Source organism: Odontesthes bonariensis, chromosome 6 (genome assembly GCF_027942865.1).
Source record: "Odontesthes bonariensis isolate fOdoBon6 chromosome 6, fOdoBon6.hap1, whole genome shotgun sequence".
Classification (NCBI taxonomy): domain Eukaryota; kingdom Metazoa; phylum Chordata; class Actinopteri; order Atheriniformes; family Atherinopsidae; genus Odontesthes; species Odontesthes bonariensis.
In genome coordinates, this window is record NC_134511.1 from 36,424,355 (window position 1) to 36,445,165 (window position 20,811).

The window sequence follows — 20,811 nt, forward strand, 5'->3', positions numbered from 1 at the left end:
TTCTCACATTCACAGTGGTTTAGATCTAATTACTGCAATGTGATATGATTAAATTAAGAAACTAGAAATAAAAAATATGATCAAATTTGAACAACAACCCCAAAACCAGAAATGTTGGAACACTGGAAAATATAAACAGAATGCAATGATTCAAAATTGAAGGCGAATTGTGCACGGATATGATTTGATGATGAAAATGTGGTCTGCAATTTTGCTATAAGGAACATTATTCTGAGATTGCTCTACAATTTTTTGACACAGTTTTATGCAGATTGCTGAATCTCTGCCCGTCGTTATTTCTTAGAGCCTCTGCCTGACTAAGGTGTTCTTTTTATTATTCACAATTATTTAACTGACCTGTTACCAATTAACCTAATTATTTGCAATATGTTCCTCCAGCTGTTTCTTTTAAAGACCAAATTCAAGATGAGCTAATATTTTTCATGATATTGTAAAACACAACGTTTTCTATTCTATTATGATGAAAAATTGGATTACGAGTTTTGCAAATAATTGGATTCTGTTTTTATTTGCATTGTACACTGTGTCCCAACTTTTTAAAATTTGTGTTGTAATGCAATCCAGTGTTTTTCAACTAAATGTGGATAAAATTTAATTTATTGCAAATCAACCTTGTGGAATTTGCTGATGTAATAATGAAAGGAGCCTCAGGAAATAAAAGTTTCCTTTTGGATTTTCAGATATATCGGTAGTTTTTAGTATTTAGTCTAGCAATTACAACCTACGCTGGATGACTTATGATAACCATCAAGATGGTGGTAAACTGCACTCTAATGGACAACTAAGAGGCATAATAGTTCCTTTAAAATGAATTATTCTTTAACCTAATGTGCAAAATTGTGCACGCAGAGTGTAGGGTTAATCGGGCAAACATAAATTGAGGCTGTCCTTTGACCAGCCTAATGGTCATACATCCTAGGTTGCTCTCAGCCACAATACGCACCTTTAACATTGAGCTGGTAACCGGTTGTCATAAATTAGAGGCTCCAGTGAGAACATTTTATGATTCTTTAGAACATAAGACTTTTATTAGAAGTGGGCACTCCATGTCAGGCAACAAATTTATTCCCGTATCGTAGGCACTATAATTGCACTGAGAGCACTTTTATTCATCATGAACTGTAATATTACAATTCTTCCAGTCAATACAGAATAATGATAGTGTAGCTGATGTCGTAACAAAGACCTCGCATGCTGACTGCTTGGGCGGTGGCATTGAAGTCTGCTGCTCTATAGAGACAGACTGGACAAGCTGGACCATGATGTGGATACAGCAACACTCTACGTCAAAGGGAGCTTGTTGCCCATCGCAGTGCTGCCTGAACTGTTAGTACTTCTAGTCTGTTTTCACCCTCTTTTACTTCCTTCTCACACTCTTTCTGTCTTTCCCCTCACCCCCACTGATTGTAATCTGCAGCTGTCAAGCTCTCAGTAATTGAAAGTGACTTGATGAATCGCTTAATTACCTTTAATAGCTGATTCAAGAGGAGCTGAATAATGAAGATAACAGAGAATGAAGTGGAGGTTGTGAAGTACCAGTCTGTAATTGCCCTATTGTTGTTGTTTTTGTTTGCGGCAGAAGGGCATGCAGTGTTTTTCCGTCATCTGTGCCCCCAAGCCTAGCTTATCACAAGAAAATACGGGCTAAAACTAACAGAATGTTGTTTGTGACTCAAAAAAAAATCCTGCCTTTATGTTCTGCACAAAGACAGAAAGGATGATCGGGAGAAGATTAACGAGCAATGATAAAAGCAGAAAACATTTTGCCAGAGATAGGAAGTAGAAGTTGCAGAAACAAGAAAGAGCAAACTTTTATTATGCCCTCTCAGCTTGTAGTTAATGTTGCGTGTAGTGTGGGTCGAGCAGCAGCTGACATGGCTCCTAGGTACAGTTGTATAGAGATTGCCATGCTTTAATATATAACCATGATGCCTAGCGGTACAAGCAGCCCTGTGCTCAGCACACTGACCTATAAAGGATATGAAAATGTTGCATTCCATCCACAGTTATGATTTATTAATTGGCTAACTTACCCCCTAGTCAGCAATATTTAATATGTGAGAGAAGACTGAAACTGTCGTTTGCCATGTATTCACTTGACAGAATCTAAATGGTATTATTTCCCTTTGCATTTCACTTCAAAGAGACTAAATAATTCGGTTTGGAAGGGGTTGTGTTGTAGCTTTGCCTTTTTCGTGCTTCCTTTTCTTTTTTCATAGTTCCTCGTTTGACCATATGTCTCAGAGAAGTCACTTGAAAGGTTGACTCCATCAGCTGGAAGGGGCTGGAAGCAGAAGTCCTAATTAAGCTTTTTTTTTTTTTTTTTTTTGCACTCCCTCTTCCTTTTATCCAGCATCCCTGGGGGATTCTTTCTGCTGATGTTAACAAAAACAAAAGCAACAAAAAGAGGAAAACAACAGAGAACGGGAGTTAAAAAATGAGCGCAGAATCGAACAGTGTGTACTGAGATGCTCTGTGTTTAGATACTGTCGCTAGTATCATAAAAACAGGACATAACTCATGGTGTATATTTTGATTTAGTTTGTGACCTTTGATGATAAACTTGCTTCACACTACAATATTTTGCAGTGTAGCCTTTTTGTAAGTCGCGAGAGATGAATCTGCTGCAGAAAGCTGCTCTCACAGAATATCTTATTTCCAAATCTAACAATGTACCTGTTAGAGGACTAAACTTTAGGATTTATGCTTTCATTGGCAATTTATTATTATAATTGTTTATTATAATGAAACATAATAACTCCCCCTGAGATTGGCTCTTCATCATCTGATTATCAAATGAATTACAATATTGATATAGTTTTTGGAAAGAGTGGAATGCTAATAAACAAAATAATAAAAAGAACAATTAAAGCTGCAGTCGGCAGGTTTTCAAAATTGCGAGTCTAAAGTCGGAAAATTCGAACTGATACAACTTTCAGGTCCCTCCCCCAACCTCTAACAAGCTCCGAATCGCCCCCCAAACCCCTCCCCCTCTGTGGACGAGGTTGTGCACGTGAGTTCACACCAGTGTGAGCGCACACAAGCTGGGGCAGACTCACGCTCAGCAGCGTGTGCACAAGCTGTGATTGACAGGTAGGATTCCTCCACCCTAACTTGATTGGTTAAAAACAGCCGGGAGCGCTCGGTTTTTGCAAGCATGATTACAAGCTTCAGAGGGAGCTACAAATTTCGTTATTTTTCCTAAACAGCCTATTTAATATTCTACTTCCAGAATCCCATGACAGTTCAAGCTAATATGACTAAAAAAAAGTTGCCGACCACAGCTTTAAGTATTAGCAGTACATGGTTTTAGCTACTGCTGCATCATCCCCATCATCATCATCATCATCATCACAATGTTGTGGTTATGTGGACATAAATACAGTATTTTTCCAATGGTGGACCAAACTACAGACAGACAAGACTTGCTTTTGAGTTCTGAAGAATAGAGATTATTCTGTTTTTTACCAAAGCCTCTGGAAACAGCGTTCATCTAGATATGTTATGAGTGTGACCATGTGTAAGAGCACCAGAGGCACGAGAGTTTACAGTGAAATTTATAGAGCCTAATTGCTCTGACAGAATGAATTAAGGAATGCTGTAAACCAATATGTTATGCATAATAAAATTTAGAAAACACATATAATGTTGTAAGTTAGACATTTGGCTGTTTAATGAAAAATATTTGCTCATCTTGAAATCGATTGCAGCAACACATTGCAAAAAAGTGGACAACAAAAGGTGGTATAGTGAGTGGTTCTAATAAGAAATAGCTGGAGAAACATAAAGCAATTGATTAGGTTCATTGGCACGAGATCAGTAGCATGATTGGGTGTAAAGAGAGCACCTTAGAGAGGCACAGTCTCTGAGAAGAAAAGATGAACTGAGGTTCAGCAATTTGCAAAAAAGAAGCATTTTCAAATTGCGAGGCTATTTAAGAATAATACTTCTTAAATAAAATTGCACAGACTGAATGTTGCATCATCTACAGTACGCAACATCAACAAAAGAAGATAATCTGAAAACATCTCTCTGGTCAAAGCACATGACCGAAAATTAATGTTGGATGTCCATGATCGTCAGGCCCTTAGGTGACACTACATCCATTTTTAAATGGATTGAGACTAAGTGGAGGACTGTTTTTTTTTGTTTTTGTTTTTTTGTCATGGACGCTGCATCTTCCATAGTTAAGAGAAGGACCATCTGGCTTGTTATTAGAGCTCAGTTCAAAACCTTAGATCTCTGATGGTATGGGGGTGCATTAGTGCCGATGGAACTGGCAACTTGCACATCTGGTAAGGCTCCATTGATGCTGGAAGGTATATGCAGGTTTTAGAGTGTCTGGTCCACAATCAAGACCTCTCACCAACTGAAAACATTTCACATCATGAAACGCAAAATACCAAGAAGACAGCTAGAATCCCATATCAGACAAGAATGGGACAACATTTCCTCTCTCAAAGGGCAACTGGTGTCCTCAATTCCCTTATGTTTCCAGACATTTGTTAAAATAAGAGGGGGTGATACACAGTAGTGAACATGACCTTGTCTTCAATGTTTGGAGACATGTTGCAGCAATTGACTTTGCATTTCTGTTTCTTGGAAATCTAGCAGACGCTCCATGCTTCCCCTCTCATGGCCCCTTTAATCCCTTGACTGGGGACTGAGCCAGAACCTGAACTAGTAACTCTATGACGCACACTCATAGCCCTTGTCCACACCAAGGTATATCTCGCTGTATGTAGTTAATATTCCACTCACTGCAGTGCTATTAAATAAAACAAAAGAGCTGTAGCATTCTTCTGCACTTAGTAACTGTGCCCTTTTTCCAGCACATCTGCAAATTCAGCATGAAATACAATCTGCTCCTTAGCAGACACGAGATGGTGCAATGCAACAAAAAGTCGAGAGTGAACACTGTTCTTTAAACAGTCGGTGAAATCAGATGTCATGTTTGTGGACTGTACATACTGCTGGATTTGTGAGCTGAATAAAAGGGGAGGGTCAGTAGGAGTAGAAAAGGAAAGCAGATCAGCTGGAAAACTCAACATTGTTTTTGTTGGCAGACCACCCACTAAGCATTCATCCATTTATCCATGCCCTGTCCTTTTTTATCTTCCTTCTTCCTGTCTCTTTGTCAGTCAGACTGCAGGAGATGTCTGCTTCTGCAAGTGAGGATTTGGTACCTTAAGCTCAGACCCTTCCAGCTCTGCCCATATGTGCAGACCCCATGAGGATCTAATGTCTGCTGCTTCAGCTCACTCTCACTGCCTCGCCCAGTGGATCATAAAATACAGTGTTGCTGTTCTAAGATTCAACTCGGGCACTTAGAAAAATGCAATAATGTGGTCTTTCAACTCATTATTTCATTTCATCGACTTGATTTGAAGTCTCCCTTTAATCTTTCTTTTATGATGCAGTCATCCATTTATTATCTTTGGACGTTGGTCATATTCCATGTTGTTCTTGCGCCATGCTTGTTGGGAATCACAGTTGCACTTTTAGGTTGCGGTATTTCCACAACTTTAAACTGGAAACCCTGTGGTGGAAAAATGTTTTAAGACAGAGCGTCTTTTTGACATAATTTGAATTTATTCTGTGTGGCTGCATGGTGGTGTGGTGGTTAGCACCATCTCCTCACACCAAGAGGGTTCCTGGTTCACATCCTGGCTGGGGGTCTTTCTGTGCAGAGTTTGCATGTTCTCCCAGTGTATGTGTGGATTTCCGCCAGTTATTCCGTTTTCCTCCCACCGCCCAAAAACTTGCATGTTAGGTGAATTATTGATAATATATTAAGTATCTATTATTAACATACTTAATAGATTAAGTATGTTCTACCTTACTTTATATTATCTATTTTTTTTTTCAAATATATACAATTCATGATATTAGTTGAATGAAATAATAATGTCAATGATACAAAAAAATCCTGATTTGATTTTTTTTTTACAAAAAATATATGTTCGCAATATATATCACAATAATATAATTACCACAAATCTCTTGGCTATGATTATTGTTTCACATAAACATGTTAGCATGATAGACCTAGCTTGTTGTGCGATTGATTTTTTTTCAGAAACCGAAAAAGATAATTTGGTACTAAACTATTTATGCGAGCTGTGGAAGACTTACATCTTTATTTCGATATATTTTGATATACACATGCCATCATTTTTAAGTTGAGACTTAAGTGAGCATAAGCATTTCCACTAACATGTATTCCCTAAACATGACCATATCCCAAAGTATATAAAAGGAACAGACCCAGGCACTACCTTTGGGCTCGGGAAGCTCATCTCTGCTATATTCCTAGAATCACCTCAAGCAGCAGTCGCACCATTGTCAGTAAAATTCTCCTCGCTAACTGTAAGCAGCAGTGCTCTGGACCCTCCTCACTCCTCAAAGAATGGCACAGTGATTAACTCTGAACATGGCTCCATCAGTGCTGCATATCCCACTATGAACAGCAAGCTGTGTAATAAAAAGTGACAACACACTGTCATGCTTTTAATGTCTTTGGTCATGGGGGGATGGATAGGCCTTTGTCTAAAAGTATTAAAATAGTGGGTTGTCCTTTTGCAAGCTGTGTGAAAAGGAGGCATAATTGTGTTGTATCATTTATTTATAGTCAAGTACATTTATAATACATCACCGACACAAAGTAAAATGATTGGGCGTTAAAATGATTTGGACGACAGATACTTTGTTGACTTAATTTTAATTTGGACAGTACACCACTATGGCTACATTAGCTAGATCTCCCATTCCTACCAATTCCCAATTTCATGTTTCAGGACTATTTACTGACATGTTTTGAGTGGTTTTATTTACTAATCTTCGGGATACTATTTCCCAGAAGGCTTCATAATTCTCTTACCATATGGGGGGCACAGATCATATTCCCTTGCTTAAAGTGTGGCTGCAGGCATAGCCTAAGGCTTATGGCAATTTTGGCAGCAGCTTCCAAGCTCCAATCTGAAATCTGGCCATGCTCCCCCTGCCTCTGTCCAGCTTGTCCCCTTAACCTCTCCTTCCATTACCAAGAACCAGATCCATTTTTAGCCTGCAGCATGGAACATGTTAGCTAGTAATACATCAGTAGGCATTATGTCCTCAGTGACATCAGCATCCATTGGGGAAAGCATAACCTTGGGAATGACTTTGTGGTTGTCAGTGCTCGTTCTCCCAGCCTGCTGTGAATCTTAACATGCCTCCAGACTTCATAGATAGGCAATGCTGAGGAGTTTGTCTAAGGCGTAGAAATTATTTGTGCGGACCTCTATAGCCAGAAAGATCTGCTGTTTTCACTACACATTGGCTGCAACAACATGGATCTGAATCATTGTGAAAGTCTTCATAATGTGTTTTGCAAACTGAGCGCCACTTTTATCGGTTTGCTTCTCTCTGTGTTTTACACAAGCATATTAATTCCTCATAGCTGTGATCTAATGATTGCAGGGTCCCTGGAGGTTGTATCACTTTCAATGTGAGAATGCTAAGAAGCAAAGACACAGCACATCTGGGATGATTTGTCAGCAGGTCTGTGCTGCATGCTGAATCATGGTCTGGTTATATTAGCAAAAAGACATCAGGGAAAGTTTATTTTTTAATTAATCTTTTCTTTTACACTTAAGTGAAAGATTGATGATGCAAATTTAAATCTTGCATACCTACATCCAAAAGTGTGTATGCACTGTATGAATGTGTATAGTTTGTTATGTGTCAAACCAGTATGCAGCCCAATAGGTCAGGCTGTAGCGACACCATAGCTTTTTCTATTGTTATTGGCCGTAATGCGGTGCTTTCTAATTCAACCCGCATGGAAAAGCATAACCACATCTACATGTGACTTCTGCAGTCGTTTAGGCTGTGTGTTTGGTTTAGTTTCTCCTGTTTATGTAGCTTGTGTTTAGGCCCATAATGTGGCAGGTTGTGGATGAAATAAATGGGAAAACACACATGGTGGTAACTAATTCCAGCTCCACCATCAAATACTCACCACAAACCACAAAGCCCCCCTCTGTCCTCTGTTCTCACCCACTCTGACTCCAGAACTGTTTTCATCACTTGTGTCCCATCAGTGGCTGTTTCCCACTTCCTACCGGACCATTAGTCCATGCTGATGCAGCAAAACAAAGAAGACAAGTCTGTATGGTAGATGGAAATTGAGTTTTTTTTGCCTAGCACCTGGTCTCTCTGTCTATCCACCAGCATACACTACATTCTCTTTGATATTATCTCTGCATTTAGTATTGGTGAAAATTCTGTGACAGTTCTAAGGAGGAGTCAGAGATTAGCAATTAATCTTAGAAGGAGGAAGAGGCGCGATAGATATGCTGTGATGTCTATTTACTCTCTGCTGTGTATTTGTCAGCGTGCATTAGTATACAGGTGTGGGTATAGATTTGTTTGGATACTGGGACAATATTTATGTGTTTGCCAGATGGCTGCCTGGTTGTAGAGTAAAGCTATTATTTTCAGAGGATGGCATTTTATCAGATTTAATACACTCAATGTGCTGGGTTCTCCATTATTTATAGTTTCTTCACATTTATCTAATTTTTGTGTACTGAGCTTTTCATCCACTCCTCTCCCTCTCTCCCATTTTTACTTCCTTTGTCATCTACTCTTGTTCTCCCATAGCTATTTCCACCCATGTGGAAAAGTTGTTGATTTTGGAAAATTTGCTGGAAGACACAGTCAAAGACAGTTAAAACAATCAAAAGATACTATTTTGGTGTTGTAGTAACTTTGTTTGATTGATCCGCATTATAAAGACCATAATTCTGTGGGTGAGTATGTTTTGTTAGCAGAGAACAGATGGCTGAGAGAGCTGACGAGGCTCTTGAATTTTACTCGTTTCCAATTTTCCCTTTAACTAAACCCTTTTTTTTTCTCCCCCCTCTCCACAGGCATCATCCACCAAATGAAGGGGGACTATGAGACTGCACTGAAACTCCACAAAACACACCTGGCCATTGTACAGGAGCTGAATGACTATGCTGCCCAGGGTCGGGCTTATGGTAACATGGGTAATGCCTACAATGCCCTAGGAGCCTTTGACCAGGCTGTTCGCTACCACCGCCAGGAGCTGCAAATCTCCATGGAGGTCAATGACCGTGCCTCACAGGCCTCCACACATGGTAACCTTGCTGTGGCTTACCAAGCCCTGGGTGCCCATGACCGCGCTCTTCAGCATTACCAGAACCACCTCAACATAGCTCGGGAGCTCAGAGATGTTCAAAGTGAGGCGCGGGCTCTGGGCAACTTGGGCAACTTCCACTGCTCTCGAGGAGAGTTTCCTCAAGCTGTGCCCTACTATGAGCAGTATCTTCGATTGTCCCCTGAACTCCAAGACATGGAAAGTGAAGGTAAAGTTTGTCACAATCTTGGTTATGCCCACTACTGCTTGGGAAACTACCAGGATGCAGTGAAATACTATGAGCAGGACTTAGCTCTGGCCAAGGACCTTCATGACAAACTGAGTCAGGCCAAGGCGTACTGTAACCTTGGTTTGGCTTTCAAGGCCCTAGGAGACTTTACTAAAGCAGAGGAGTGTCAGAAGTACTTGCTGTCATTGGCCCAATCCCTCAACAATGCACAGGCTCGCTTCAGAGCTCTGGGAAACCTGGGAGACATATTTGTCTGTAAAAAGGATGTGGCTGGAGCCATTCAGTTTTATGAGCAGCAGCTGGCCTTAGCTCATCAGGTGAGGCCACTCGTAATAGATATGTTAAATAGAACAATTTGATAATTAAATAGAAAATACCATTTATGTCCCTCTTGCATATATTTTTGCTGTTTTTTCAGGTTAAGGAGCGAAGGATGGAGGCATGTGCTTATGCTGCCCTTGGAGCCACCTACAGACTTGTGCAGAAATACGACAAAGCCCTGGGCTACCACACCCAGGAGTTAGAGGTGTATCAAGAGCTGGGTGATGTGGCAGGGGAGTGCAAAGCTCATGGCCACTTGGCAGCTGTCTATATGGCCTTAGGGAAGTATGCTATGGCCTTCAAGAGCTACGAGGAGCAGTTAGAGCTTGGTCGGAAATTGAAAGATCCCGTTGTGGAGGCTCAGGTCTATGGAAACATGGGCATCACAAAAATGAATGTCGGGGTGATGGAAGAGGCTATTGGCTACCTGGAGCAGCAACTTGCTACTTTGCAGCAGCTCAGTGGGAATGAAGCAGTAATGGACCGTGGCAGGGCTTATGGAAACCTGGGAGACTGTTATGAGGCTCTGGGAGACTTCGAGGAGGCCATAAAATATTACGATCAGTATTTATCAGTGGCACAAAGCCTAAATCGCATGCAGGACCAGGAGAAGGCCTATAGAGGCTTAGGCAATGGGCACAGGTAAGTGGAATTTGTTTTGAAGTCAGTATTTCTTATTGCAAAGAAAAAAAATCATTATCAGTTTCCTCTGGTGGGTACTGTTGTAGATAATTCTGTTTTCTGGGGTTTTACAAATAATCGAACTACTTTGCATATAATTTGTCTCTTTTCCTGCGCATTATCAAGGACCACCTACTTAGATTCACTTTTCTGATGAATCTGGTGCTAGCTGTGTGAGCAGCAGCATAGTGGCTCCTCTTTCTTATCTGTATGCAAAGTAGTTTGGCACACAGATGCCTGAAACTGGTGGAAACACAGCTACTTTAAGACGACTTTAAGACATCTTGTGTCTCCTCTTCCTTCTCATTCATCATTATGCCTAAAAGAGGTAATAGAAATCTTTGAGACCACACTGCAAGATAGAATACGAAAAGCTTGACGAAATCCACATTTCAGAGATGATTTTCTTCATATTGTTTAACATCAGCATGGCACTACAATCACACACAGCTGTATTTGCCATGCATGAGTTTGGAAAGGAATTATAGACACCACATACAACCCCTTCTCATCTTCCCACAGCCCTCAGTCAAGCAGATACTTTATCACACAACGTTAATTAAGCTGAGAATTTTATTCTTGTAATGCTCCATTTGAACTGACATCCAGCAATTTTCAGTATGTCTGAGAATGTGAATAAAGACTGTTTGAAGTCTGTGAAGGTGAATGAAATGTAAAAATTGAAGGGGGAATTATCCATATCATATTAGTGGATGGTAAACTACATTACCCTTCAAAAGAACCCTTTTAATGCATAAAATTTCTTATCATGCTTAAACGTTAACATATGGGCTTCTACAGACTTGTAGATTATGCACATCAGCAGTTATCAACACTGGCATGAACAATGAAATTTATATTGATTTGATCAAAAGCAGAGCTTAACTTTGTGTTTCAGCAGATATCCAATAAGGGACTTCTGTATGAATGAAGAAGACAGTTTTTCAGAGACATTAAGAAAACCATGATTTATTTTGATTGTTGTGGACTTGAAAGATATCTCTTTTTTTTTTACAGAAAATTCCAATGGAGGGTGGGTTGTCTCACTTCTTTATTTGAACTCTTATGGGTTTCCTCTTTTCATCTGCAGGGCCATGGGAAACCTACAGCAGGCGCTGGTGTGTTTTGAGAAACGACTAGTTGTGGCACATGAGCTGGGGGAGTGTGGAGGCAAGGCTCAGGCCTATGGTGAGCTTGGTGCACTCCACAGTCAACTGGGCAATTACGAGCAGGCCATATCCTGTCTGGAGCGCCAACTGGCCATTGCCCGTGACACCCAGGACAGACTACTGGAGGGCGATGCCAGCTGTGGTTTAGGTGCTGTGTACCAATCTATGGGAGAATATGAGACAGCCCTGCAATGCCACCAAAGTGACCTGGAGATTGCAGAAGAAGCAGGGAACACCACACGCCAGGCCAGAGCTTATGGCAACCTGGGCCTTACTTATGAGTCACTAGGAAACTACGAACGAGCCGTTGTATTCCAAGAACAGCATCTAAGTGTGGCTGCTCAGACTAATGACTTGGCTGCAAAGACACTGGCCTATGGCAGCTTGGGGAGAACACACCACGCACTGCAAAACTACTCACAAGCTGTCATGTACCTGCAGGAAGGTGAGTGAGTCAAGGGAAGAAGGGGAGAGGATTGCCTTTGTTGTCTGAGCTGATAGGCTTAGAGTTTGTGAATTCATGAATATGAAATTCGGAGCCTATTTATTGCTAAGCCTTTGCTACACTTTTATTAGGCAGTGTGCATGGTAGTGTGTTTGGGCTTTTGTACTTATGTGTTATACGTGCACAAGGGGATTTTGTGTGAGCATTATGCATCTGTGTTGTCTTCTGAGCTGTATAGGTATACCAGCGTGTGTGTATGTCTGTGCAAACCTATCAGAATGCAGCCAAGGTATTTCTTCTGTTTACTGCTAGCTGTTTTTCACACCTCTATATCTACTTTCTCAGAGGGGTCTTTGCAGCAAGCTGCCAAAAGAATCTTTTTGCACAGTGGCTCACAGACTGTTGCCTCTCCGCTTTATTGTCCCCGACAGATTATGGTGGAATAAAAACCTGCAGCTTGGCACCTCAAAAATTCATTATGTCAGTGAGAGTGCAGGAAGTGTTTGTCACTGAGGATGTGATAAGTGCATGCATTCACGGATGCGAGCTACATGTCCACAGCCTCACCTGTGTTTATCGACAGACTTCACACTCAAGCACACCCACCATGTTAGAACCCAAACCATGTTTGAAGCCAAGAAAATGGGAGCCTCTGTAAGAGGACATTTGTATATTTCACCCCACCGGGAGTGAATGCAAAATGGAGAAAAATAAATCACCTCTATCTCTCCTCCATCATCTGTTAGAGTTAGCTGGGTCTGCCGTGGTCCATACACCCACTGCCGGCCTGCTTGTTGAGCTTTAATGGAAACAAAGGCGACAGGCCATTCTGTATCTACCCCATCCTCCTGTTGTCCCCTCGCACTGCCCTTGTATTGTTCCTCGTTTTTGGCTTTGAAAAAGAACAGTGCCTTCAATATCCTTGACAGCCAATTATTTCTGCCCAACCTACCCAAACCGAAAAGTTTTTTTTTTTTCCCTTTCATTTTTATCTATTTTTTTTCTGCTTCTACTGCTCGTGTTTTTTCTACTCTTCATACTGCACTGCTTGTTTTTTGTTTTGTGTCTCCCCAAAAAGACTAATTGTGAGGAGGGCTACCGAGGCAGCACTAAACTGGTGCAAGTACTGTTGTAAGCACAAGACCTCTAAATCACTGGATGTGTATTTGTGTGTGTAGCTTCTGTGGAGTTAAACATTTATACCACTCCCTGAGTTATTTTTCTCCAGCATTACACTTCCGTGTTATTAAACAATGGAGTCATTTCAGACCAGCTTATTCATTTAAAAAAAAAAACTTGTTTTGGATCATTAACTCCAAAATACACAACACATGTGTATTGTATGCTGAGGTTTGTATTGAACCAGTTTAAATGGTGAGAATTGTGTCTCAATCGTGTGCCAGGAAAAAAAAGCATTACTGGTTAAAGCTATCATCTTTTGGTTAGAACACAAGAGTTTGGGATAATTAGCTTTCTATACAGGCAGTCGTGGATAGGTTTATGACAGCAACCAACAATGGCAGCACCCATTCATTGAAGGCCTCTGTGTGGCTTGTTTTTCTCTGATTGGCTGGTTCCATTTCATAGAGAGATGCTTTATCCAGTCACTTGATAAGTATTCTTGATAAGTGTCCGCCCCTTTCCAAACTTTTTCTTTGGAGGACTTCCCACATCGGTCTAAGAATAAAAGCATCCTATGCGTCAGCTTCGGTAGACCTCTTTGAAAAATAAGGATTCACCTCTCCAACTTCTTGACGTAGGAGTGGCACATGAACATTTCGCTGGTTGGAGTCAATTAAACAGCATAAAATTCTGGAAGCAAACATCACATGATCTGTAAAAAAAAAAGCTGAAGATGAAAGGAAGATGACTTTCACAGACATATAATCATCTCAAACAGCTTATAAGCCGAGGTGGACCTACTTAAGATGTTAAACTGAAGATTTTACCTTGGCCCCTGACCTAAACATCATTAAACATCATCAAAATCAAAACAACATCAAACATATCTTAAGAGGGTAGCGCATGACTTATGCCCCAATAATCACACTGAAATGTGCAAAGACCCCCCCAAGACTCTAATCAGACCATGTAGAAGAGTGTGATACTGCATAGGGTACTTTTAGGGTATTTTGGAACTATAAAACCTGAAAATTAAAAGTTATCTTGCATGACATATTGAAGTAATGTGTAAGCTTTATATCTTAAATATTTACAGAAACTGTCATTTTGACCAGGGGTGCCCAAACTTTACATTGCACTGTATTACAATTACAGGATTACAATTTGAAAAACTGGAGAAAAAATATCCTTGCTTTTCCACTATCTCATCTCATCTTCAGCAAACTTACATAAACCCCAATGTTTATCAGATAAATGGAAATTATGAACCTGTCTTATATATTATTGAGATATTATTAATTATTAATATTCAATGAAGGATGAATTGAAAATCAGTTTTGGATGTTTTCTCCAGTATTATACAACCCATATGCTAAAGTAAAGTTCTGAGGAAGATGTTTATGTTATGTTAGTAGAGCTGGGCGTTGACAAACTGTATGCCATGAACATAATATCCAAAATATTTTTTTATGTTACACCAAAGGAGGATTCAAGCTTTGTCCACAGTGTGTATCATATCGATGAATAGCCTTGGAGATCAACTCTGGAATGTCTAATCAGGGCTTTATGCCTCTGATATTCCCATCCACTTCATGGGACAATTGACAAGCTGCATGGGAGTGAGAGTGGAGCAAGGCATTGTACCCTACTCTTGAGGTGTCTTTTGTCATTTTGTACTCAACTATTTGTGGCACTTTTCTTCAGCTCAATCCAGTGCAACACTAGCAATGCATTGCCCCTGTGGAGGTAGTCTGAAAACAGGCGCTGTTATTCTCGTTCTTCAACGATATCACACACACTGTTCACTGTTCCACTCGTGGTCATGATCAAAAGGCACTTTGGTGTTGTGTGTCAGGTGCGTGCATGTGGCAGGTTATCTGTGAGCTGCACAATGAACATGCATGAGATATCTAAGCGAAGTCTCCATGTAAAGCCCGGGACCGAAGACAGAGGTGCGTGGGCCTTGGGGGCTGCACACGATCTCTCACCCAGCTGTCAAGCAGCCTTTAAAGTGTTCTCTAGTTGCTCTTCAGGGTGCAGCCAGCCACGGCCACATCCTCATGTCAGCCGCTGATACGTGACTGTGCCCGCCGGGCGCTCCAAAGGCACACACAGTGACAGTGACAGACACTGAATGACACAGAGTGGGAGAAGAGAGGGAATGAGAGAGTCAGGCAGAGAAGAGGAAGTAGAGAGAAAAAAAAGAAGATGGCAGGCAGGCAGAGGCGAAAGACAGAGATCAGCATGAGTCATAATTCTCGTGTATTATTTCACTGTCAGCTGGAGAATAAAGAAAACATAGAGTTGGTTGACACCCAGGCTTGATCATAAAGAACTATCATGGAGCAGCTCAGAGAAAGAAATGGTTTGCGCGTGTGCCTGTATGTGCATGTGTGCGCTTGTGTATGTGCAGATGAAAGGCTCAGAACTGGAGTTGAGATGAGTGAGGGGTGAGGCTGTCAGAGAATGAAAAGGATAATTTAGATCTGTTTCCTCTCTCTTGCTCCAGCGCCTAATGAGCCCTAAGCAGTGAAGAGTCCCCCGCAAGCGCTGCCACCACAGTAAAGATGAAACAGGTAGAGAGTGAGGGGGGCAGAAACAGAAGTGCAGAGATGAGAAGAGGAGTTACAGCAGCACAGAAGATGCAAGGGGGAAGAGGGCAGGCAGGCAGGCAGGCAGGCAGGCAGGCTGAGGGAGGGTGTGTGGAAAGATAAGGAGAGAGGGCAGACTGTTTCGGCTCAGCTTCAAAGGCTGCCGACTAGCATGGCTGTGAAGGAGCCATGAAGTCTATGGCTGCGTGGTGAGCTGGACTTGCGGAATAGGCTTCTTTTTCAGGTCACACTCACTGTTCTTGGCTTATCTAGTCCAGCCACAGACAGTTTTCCAGGAAAGCAGAGAAAAGCAGACTAGGACTAGGCTGGCTTGGCCCATTTTCTCTTCTCTTTGACCAAAAGTGTGTTTCGACCCTTCCATCATACAGGCGAGTGGAGAGAATAGACTAGCAATACAGAGCCTGTGTTAAGCAAGAATGTGTATGAGCAGTCCATTGTAAACTGCAGAATGCTTACTGTGTGTTTAGCACCTTGTGGGTGATGTGTGGCCCACAAGGCTGTCATTTTTCTTTCATCATTGTCCTCTGTGGAGTGGCATTTTCATCTCTATAATTGGGCTGAACCAGGTGCTCGGCAGGCAGACTGAGGACACATGCAAAGATGTGACACATGCCTCGCTGCCTGAGGAATTGGATTTGAAAAACAAACTGTGTGCTCACCAGGTGATGTGACACAGGCACACTTGCTGACCACACACACCTAGATACACACATTGTGTGTCCATGCACATTCCAGACCACCCCTGTCTTTCTAAACAACTCTGAAAGTGTTGCAGTGTCTCGGCTTTGGCTGTGTGTTTACATGCAGTCTATTATTAGCTCATCAGTGTGTTTGCAAATATTTGTTTACAACTTTGTGATATTGTGTGGCTTCCTTTATGCAAGCATTACTCGTGTATTTGTGTTTGCTCAGCCAGTCAATCCGTTGCATTGATTACTATGCAGTGCGATTAGTGCTCTAACAGTCTTTCCCCTTTGCCAGAGGCGTGTGTGCTTTAAACCCAGTGCACAAGCAGTTTCTTACAACTGAGGCCAAATATCCAAATCTGTTCACTGTCAGAACATCAGTACCATGCTATGATTACATCTGTTACTCTCAAAGATACATAAGAGTCGGTCTGCTCTGAATAATTTTTACTCTAAACTCCCTCTCTCATCTGCTCCTGTTTCCTCCCCTTCTGACAGGCCTGCGGCTTGCAGAGCAGCTGGCTCGGCGTGAGGACGAGGCGAAGATCCGCCATCGTCTGGGGCTCTCTCTGTGGGCCAGTGGGAATTTGGAGGAGGCCCAACATCAGGTAAAGTATCTCCTGCTTTTTCTCTTCTTGCTATGAGTCACCTTGACTCAGTTCTCATCTCATCTCCTATCTTCAATCTGGACTCCTTCCAGCAAATCCAACCCTTGTAGTTAAAACTGACCTCCAATAAGCCCACATCTGTTGGCATAGACATTGGTGAAGCTTTCAAATGAGTGGTGGAGGTAGATGTCCAGACACATGAAAGGTGGGAAATAAGCTTTCAGTAATAACCTTATGGTGAAAGAAAGAGCCCAGAGGAGTGAGGAGTGAGAACAACAGGGGAGGAGAAAAAAGGAGAGGTGGTTATAGAGCTTGAACATGGTTGCTGACAATATGCTGGAGAGTGTGTTGAGCTGGTAAATGCTGTCATCCAGCAGAGAGGCGACAGATGAGTGAAGATTTTTCTGTATCAGTGTGCATGGCATCAATAGCCCCAAACCTCTGCATCATGCACACACATACATTCACTCCTCCTCAGCCCACTGCCCACCTGACAAGTAGGGAATATCCCCTTAATGTCTCTCTTTGCAGTCATTTCAGAATATAAAGCACAATATTAGATTTATTTATTTATTTTTTCTGGCTTGTGAATCCACACATAAGTATGACAGTCAGCCAGCAGGAGTGGCTGTCACGTGTGTCTGTAGGGATGTTTTCCAGCTGCCTTCGTTTTCAAATTCTACTCCAAAACATTCGTCTGATACACACGCAGGACTAACATCTTTGTGACCCAGATAGCTTTTGTTTTTTGGTCCTGCATCATACTTTTCAGAAAGTAAGTTTTGTCTGTTTGCAATTATCTGTAACAAGAGCTGGGAAAGAAAGATTGAACCAAGGTGGCGACTGCAGTAGAGCCTGAGTGCTCATGAGTCATATTGAGGAATTTGTGTTCAATTAAAGCAAAATATTATTCCAACAAGCCGATGCAACATATTTTCCACTGCTTGTTTGCTTCCCAGTTTAGTGCTCGACCCTCAGACCTCAACAGTCCGTGTAAAGGTCTTGTTGTCCTTGTTGCAACTAACAGTGATTCAGTTCTTTTCCTGCATATACCACAGCTATTTTGAAAGGGATTTCGGCCTGTCAGCGTATAGCCCTCAGGGTGAATTGTTAGTAGGAAAGGACACCTTTGTCCTTAGAATATAGATCAAATGGTTATTCATGAAGTGGCCTGTTTGTGCAAATAACCTTGGTAAATGCTCTGACCCACTTCATACCACAATTTTTAAGGCTTGGATTTAAAATCATAAAGCAAAAATAGGGGTAGATTGGGACAACTTGACCTCATGTTCCCCTTCTCTAACCATTTAAACCTGATTGTATTTTACAACCCTAGCTGTGATCCTAATGTTCAGCATGACTCGCTGATTGACATATCCTGATTCTAATCAGCTATTTCAGCAGTGCCTTCTCCCTCTGATAGATGCTCACATTGATATCTTAGCAAGCGTGAATCGATATATTCTTGTTTCTTAAATATCAGCAGTCTACTGTAGATTAAGCCTTTGCATCTGATATCGCACAGAGGCTGTGACTTCCCCAGGGAGGTTATTTTATAAAAAATCCTTAGAGTTACATGTGTATCAAACTCTGCTCATGCTACCAAATTGGCATGACACTTGCATTCACTTAACATGTCAGATAAAAGCCATGTTAGTGTCACTGAAAGTAAAAAAACAAGAGAGCCAAAGTGTTGCAGGTTTTACTTGCACCACAGCAAAGCAAGTCACCGTGAATGCAGCACATTTGGGAGTGTTTCTCTTTCATCTGTGCCAGGAAGGGTCAGGCTGAAGGGAAGGCGCCGTGAGAAATTAGTTTCATTCGTACAGGGATGTCTGCAATCCTAGCAGATTGAACCAGCACTTCAGCAATCAGCCCAGAGCCCTATCAGCGAAATCAGCCTCAGACTAGTCGCTCTTTTTCTAGCGCTAATGCAGCAGAACGCACAGGATTTTTGTCTCTCATTCCTCTGACACAATTTCCTGCGTGACCTTGGCTTTTGCAGACAAGCTTCAGTTTATACATTTATGGGTTCTCACTAAAACCGGGCACACTCTGTCTCTCTTTCTTTATTCTATCAAAGCCACAGTTCTCATAAAATCAATTTAATCCTTACCAGTAACCTTTTCTCTGCTGCAGCTCTTTGTCTTGTATGCACTGTGGTCAAGCAGTGTGAGTGTTTTGCCCTCTCTGCTGGCCCCAGACTCCTGGAGAGTGGCTCTGTAGCAGTCCCACTCATCCTCCAGGGCTGCTATAGGTGCGAAAATAGGAAATCAATAATGACACATGAATCAGCAGTCCTGGTCAGCTTTGCTTGGCCAGTGCGCAACATTGGGGCTTGTCGCCCCACCTCTCCATTGTCTCCCTTCTTTGCTCAATCCAGCCTCTAACACCGAGTGAAAAGGTCCAATAGCCCAGACAATTCTATCGAATTCTCAAAGTATTATTTTTCTTTAGATTCTGTCTGTTAAAGATGCACAGTTAAGTGCTCAACTTCTCAATGCCTTTACCTAACCCAGGTCCTGGCTAATAGGAACTGAAGGAAGGTTTATGTGTGTTTGATGGTTACTCACCAAACTACTTTACAGTGAATTACTCCTTGGAGTGGGAAACAGACGAGAAAGGAAGTCTGGTCAGTGATGACATGTTAGGTGGGATGCTACCATCTAGTGGCCAAGACATTCTCTCATGAAAAGCTTTATCATGCACACAAATAACTGGCTAACGAACATTTTTATCCAACATGTCTTTCAGACAGTATTATGACTGCTTACATTTATAGCTTACTGTTCTCAGTTAAATTAAACCCACAATGGTGGTATTTGTGCTGTGCCCACAATGTTCTATTTTTTTAGCTTCCTTGCCTTGCATATCTTTAGGCCTCCATGATGAGCATAGTCATGTTGGGTTTTCACATCTGAAAATATTATTGCTGTTGTTTCCCATCAGCTCTACCGGGCATCTGCTTTGTTTGAGACCATTCGCCATGAAGCCCAGCACAGCACAGACTATAAACTCTCGCTGTTTGACCTGCAAACCTCCTGCTACCAGGCTCTCCAAAGGGTCCTTGTCAGCCTTGGTGAGACAACAAACATTTCTTCTTCACTTGCTTTCATGCTGTTAGATTTCGACTTGTTTTTACTTTCACCTATACAAATACACAATGTATTAGCTTTCAGAATTGATCTATTAATTTACTGTTGATCTCTGAACACCACAGGCCACCACGATGAGGCGCTGGCAGTGGCAGAGCGGGGTCGCACACGAGCCTTTGCTGATCTCTTGGTGGAGAGGCAGACGGGCCAGCAGGACTCAGACCCCTACACGCCAGTAACAGTGGAGAACATCTTGGACACTGTCAACAGCCAGAGGGCTTTGGTGCTTTATTTCTCTATGGCTGCAGGCTACCTGTACAGCTGGCTGCTGGCTCCAGGACCAGGTAATGGTTTTACTCTGCTTTGTCTAATGTGTTAAAATGCTCTCAAGTCAGTCTACCTCCCTGTTGTTATCGCCTCATTTACAATATTTTATTCTGTGACATCTTGATCAACATCTTCATTTACAGAGGGTTAAGGCAATTTGTATCTTAGATCTATTTTGTTTTATCTTTAAGTGGGTTTCTTGTATATAGATTAGCAAAGCAGTTACAGATGAGTGCACAAACACACACACACACACACACACACACACACACACACAAATACTTGCTTGTTCAAATCAAAGCAGAAAAAAAGGTCTTGAGGCTAGAGGC

General features: G+C 41.7%; 1 protein-coding gene across 4 annotated transcripts in view; it reads left to right on the plus strand.

Annotated features, from left to right (window-relative positions):
* The window catches only part of LOC142382581 (tetratricopeptide repeat protein 28-like), a 187,379-nt gene that overhangs the window by 153,438 nt on the left and 13,130 nt on the right, over positions 1–20,811 (plus strand). For all 4 annotated transcript variants that reach the window (XM_075468606.1, XM_075468607.1, XM_075468609.1 and 1 more), the window contains 6 exons: positions 8,937–9,733; positions 9,835–10,379; positions 11,509–12,032; positions 16,951–17,060; positions 20,010–20,139; positions 20,281–20,499. In XM_075468606.1, coding sequence (XP_075324721.1) covers positions 8,937–9,733; positions 9,835–10,379; positions 11,509–12,032; positions 16,951–17,060; positions 20,010–20,139; positions 20,281–20,499 — 2,325 coding nt within the window. The remainder of the gene's footprint in view (positions 1–8,936; positions 9,734–9,834; positions 10,380–11,508; positions 12,033–16,950; positions 17,061–20,009; positions 20,140–20,280; positions 20,500–20,811) is intronic.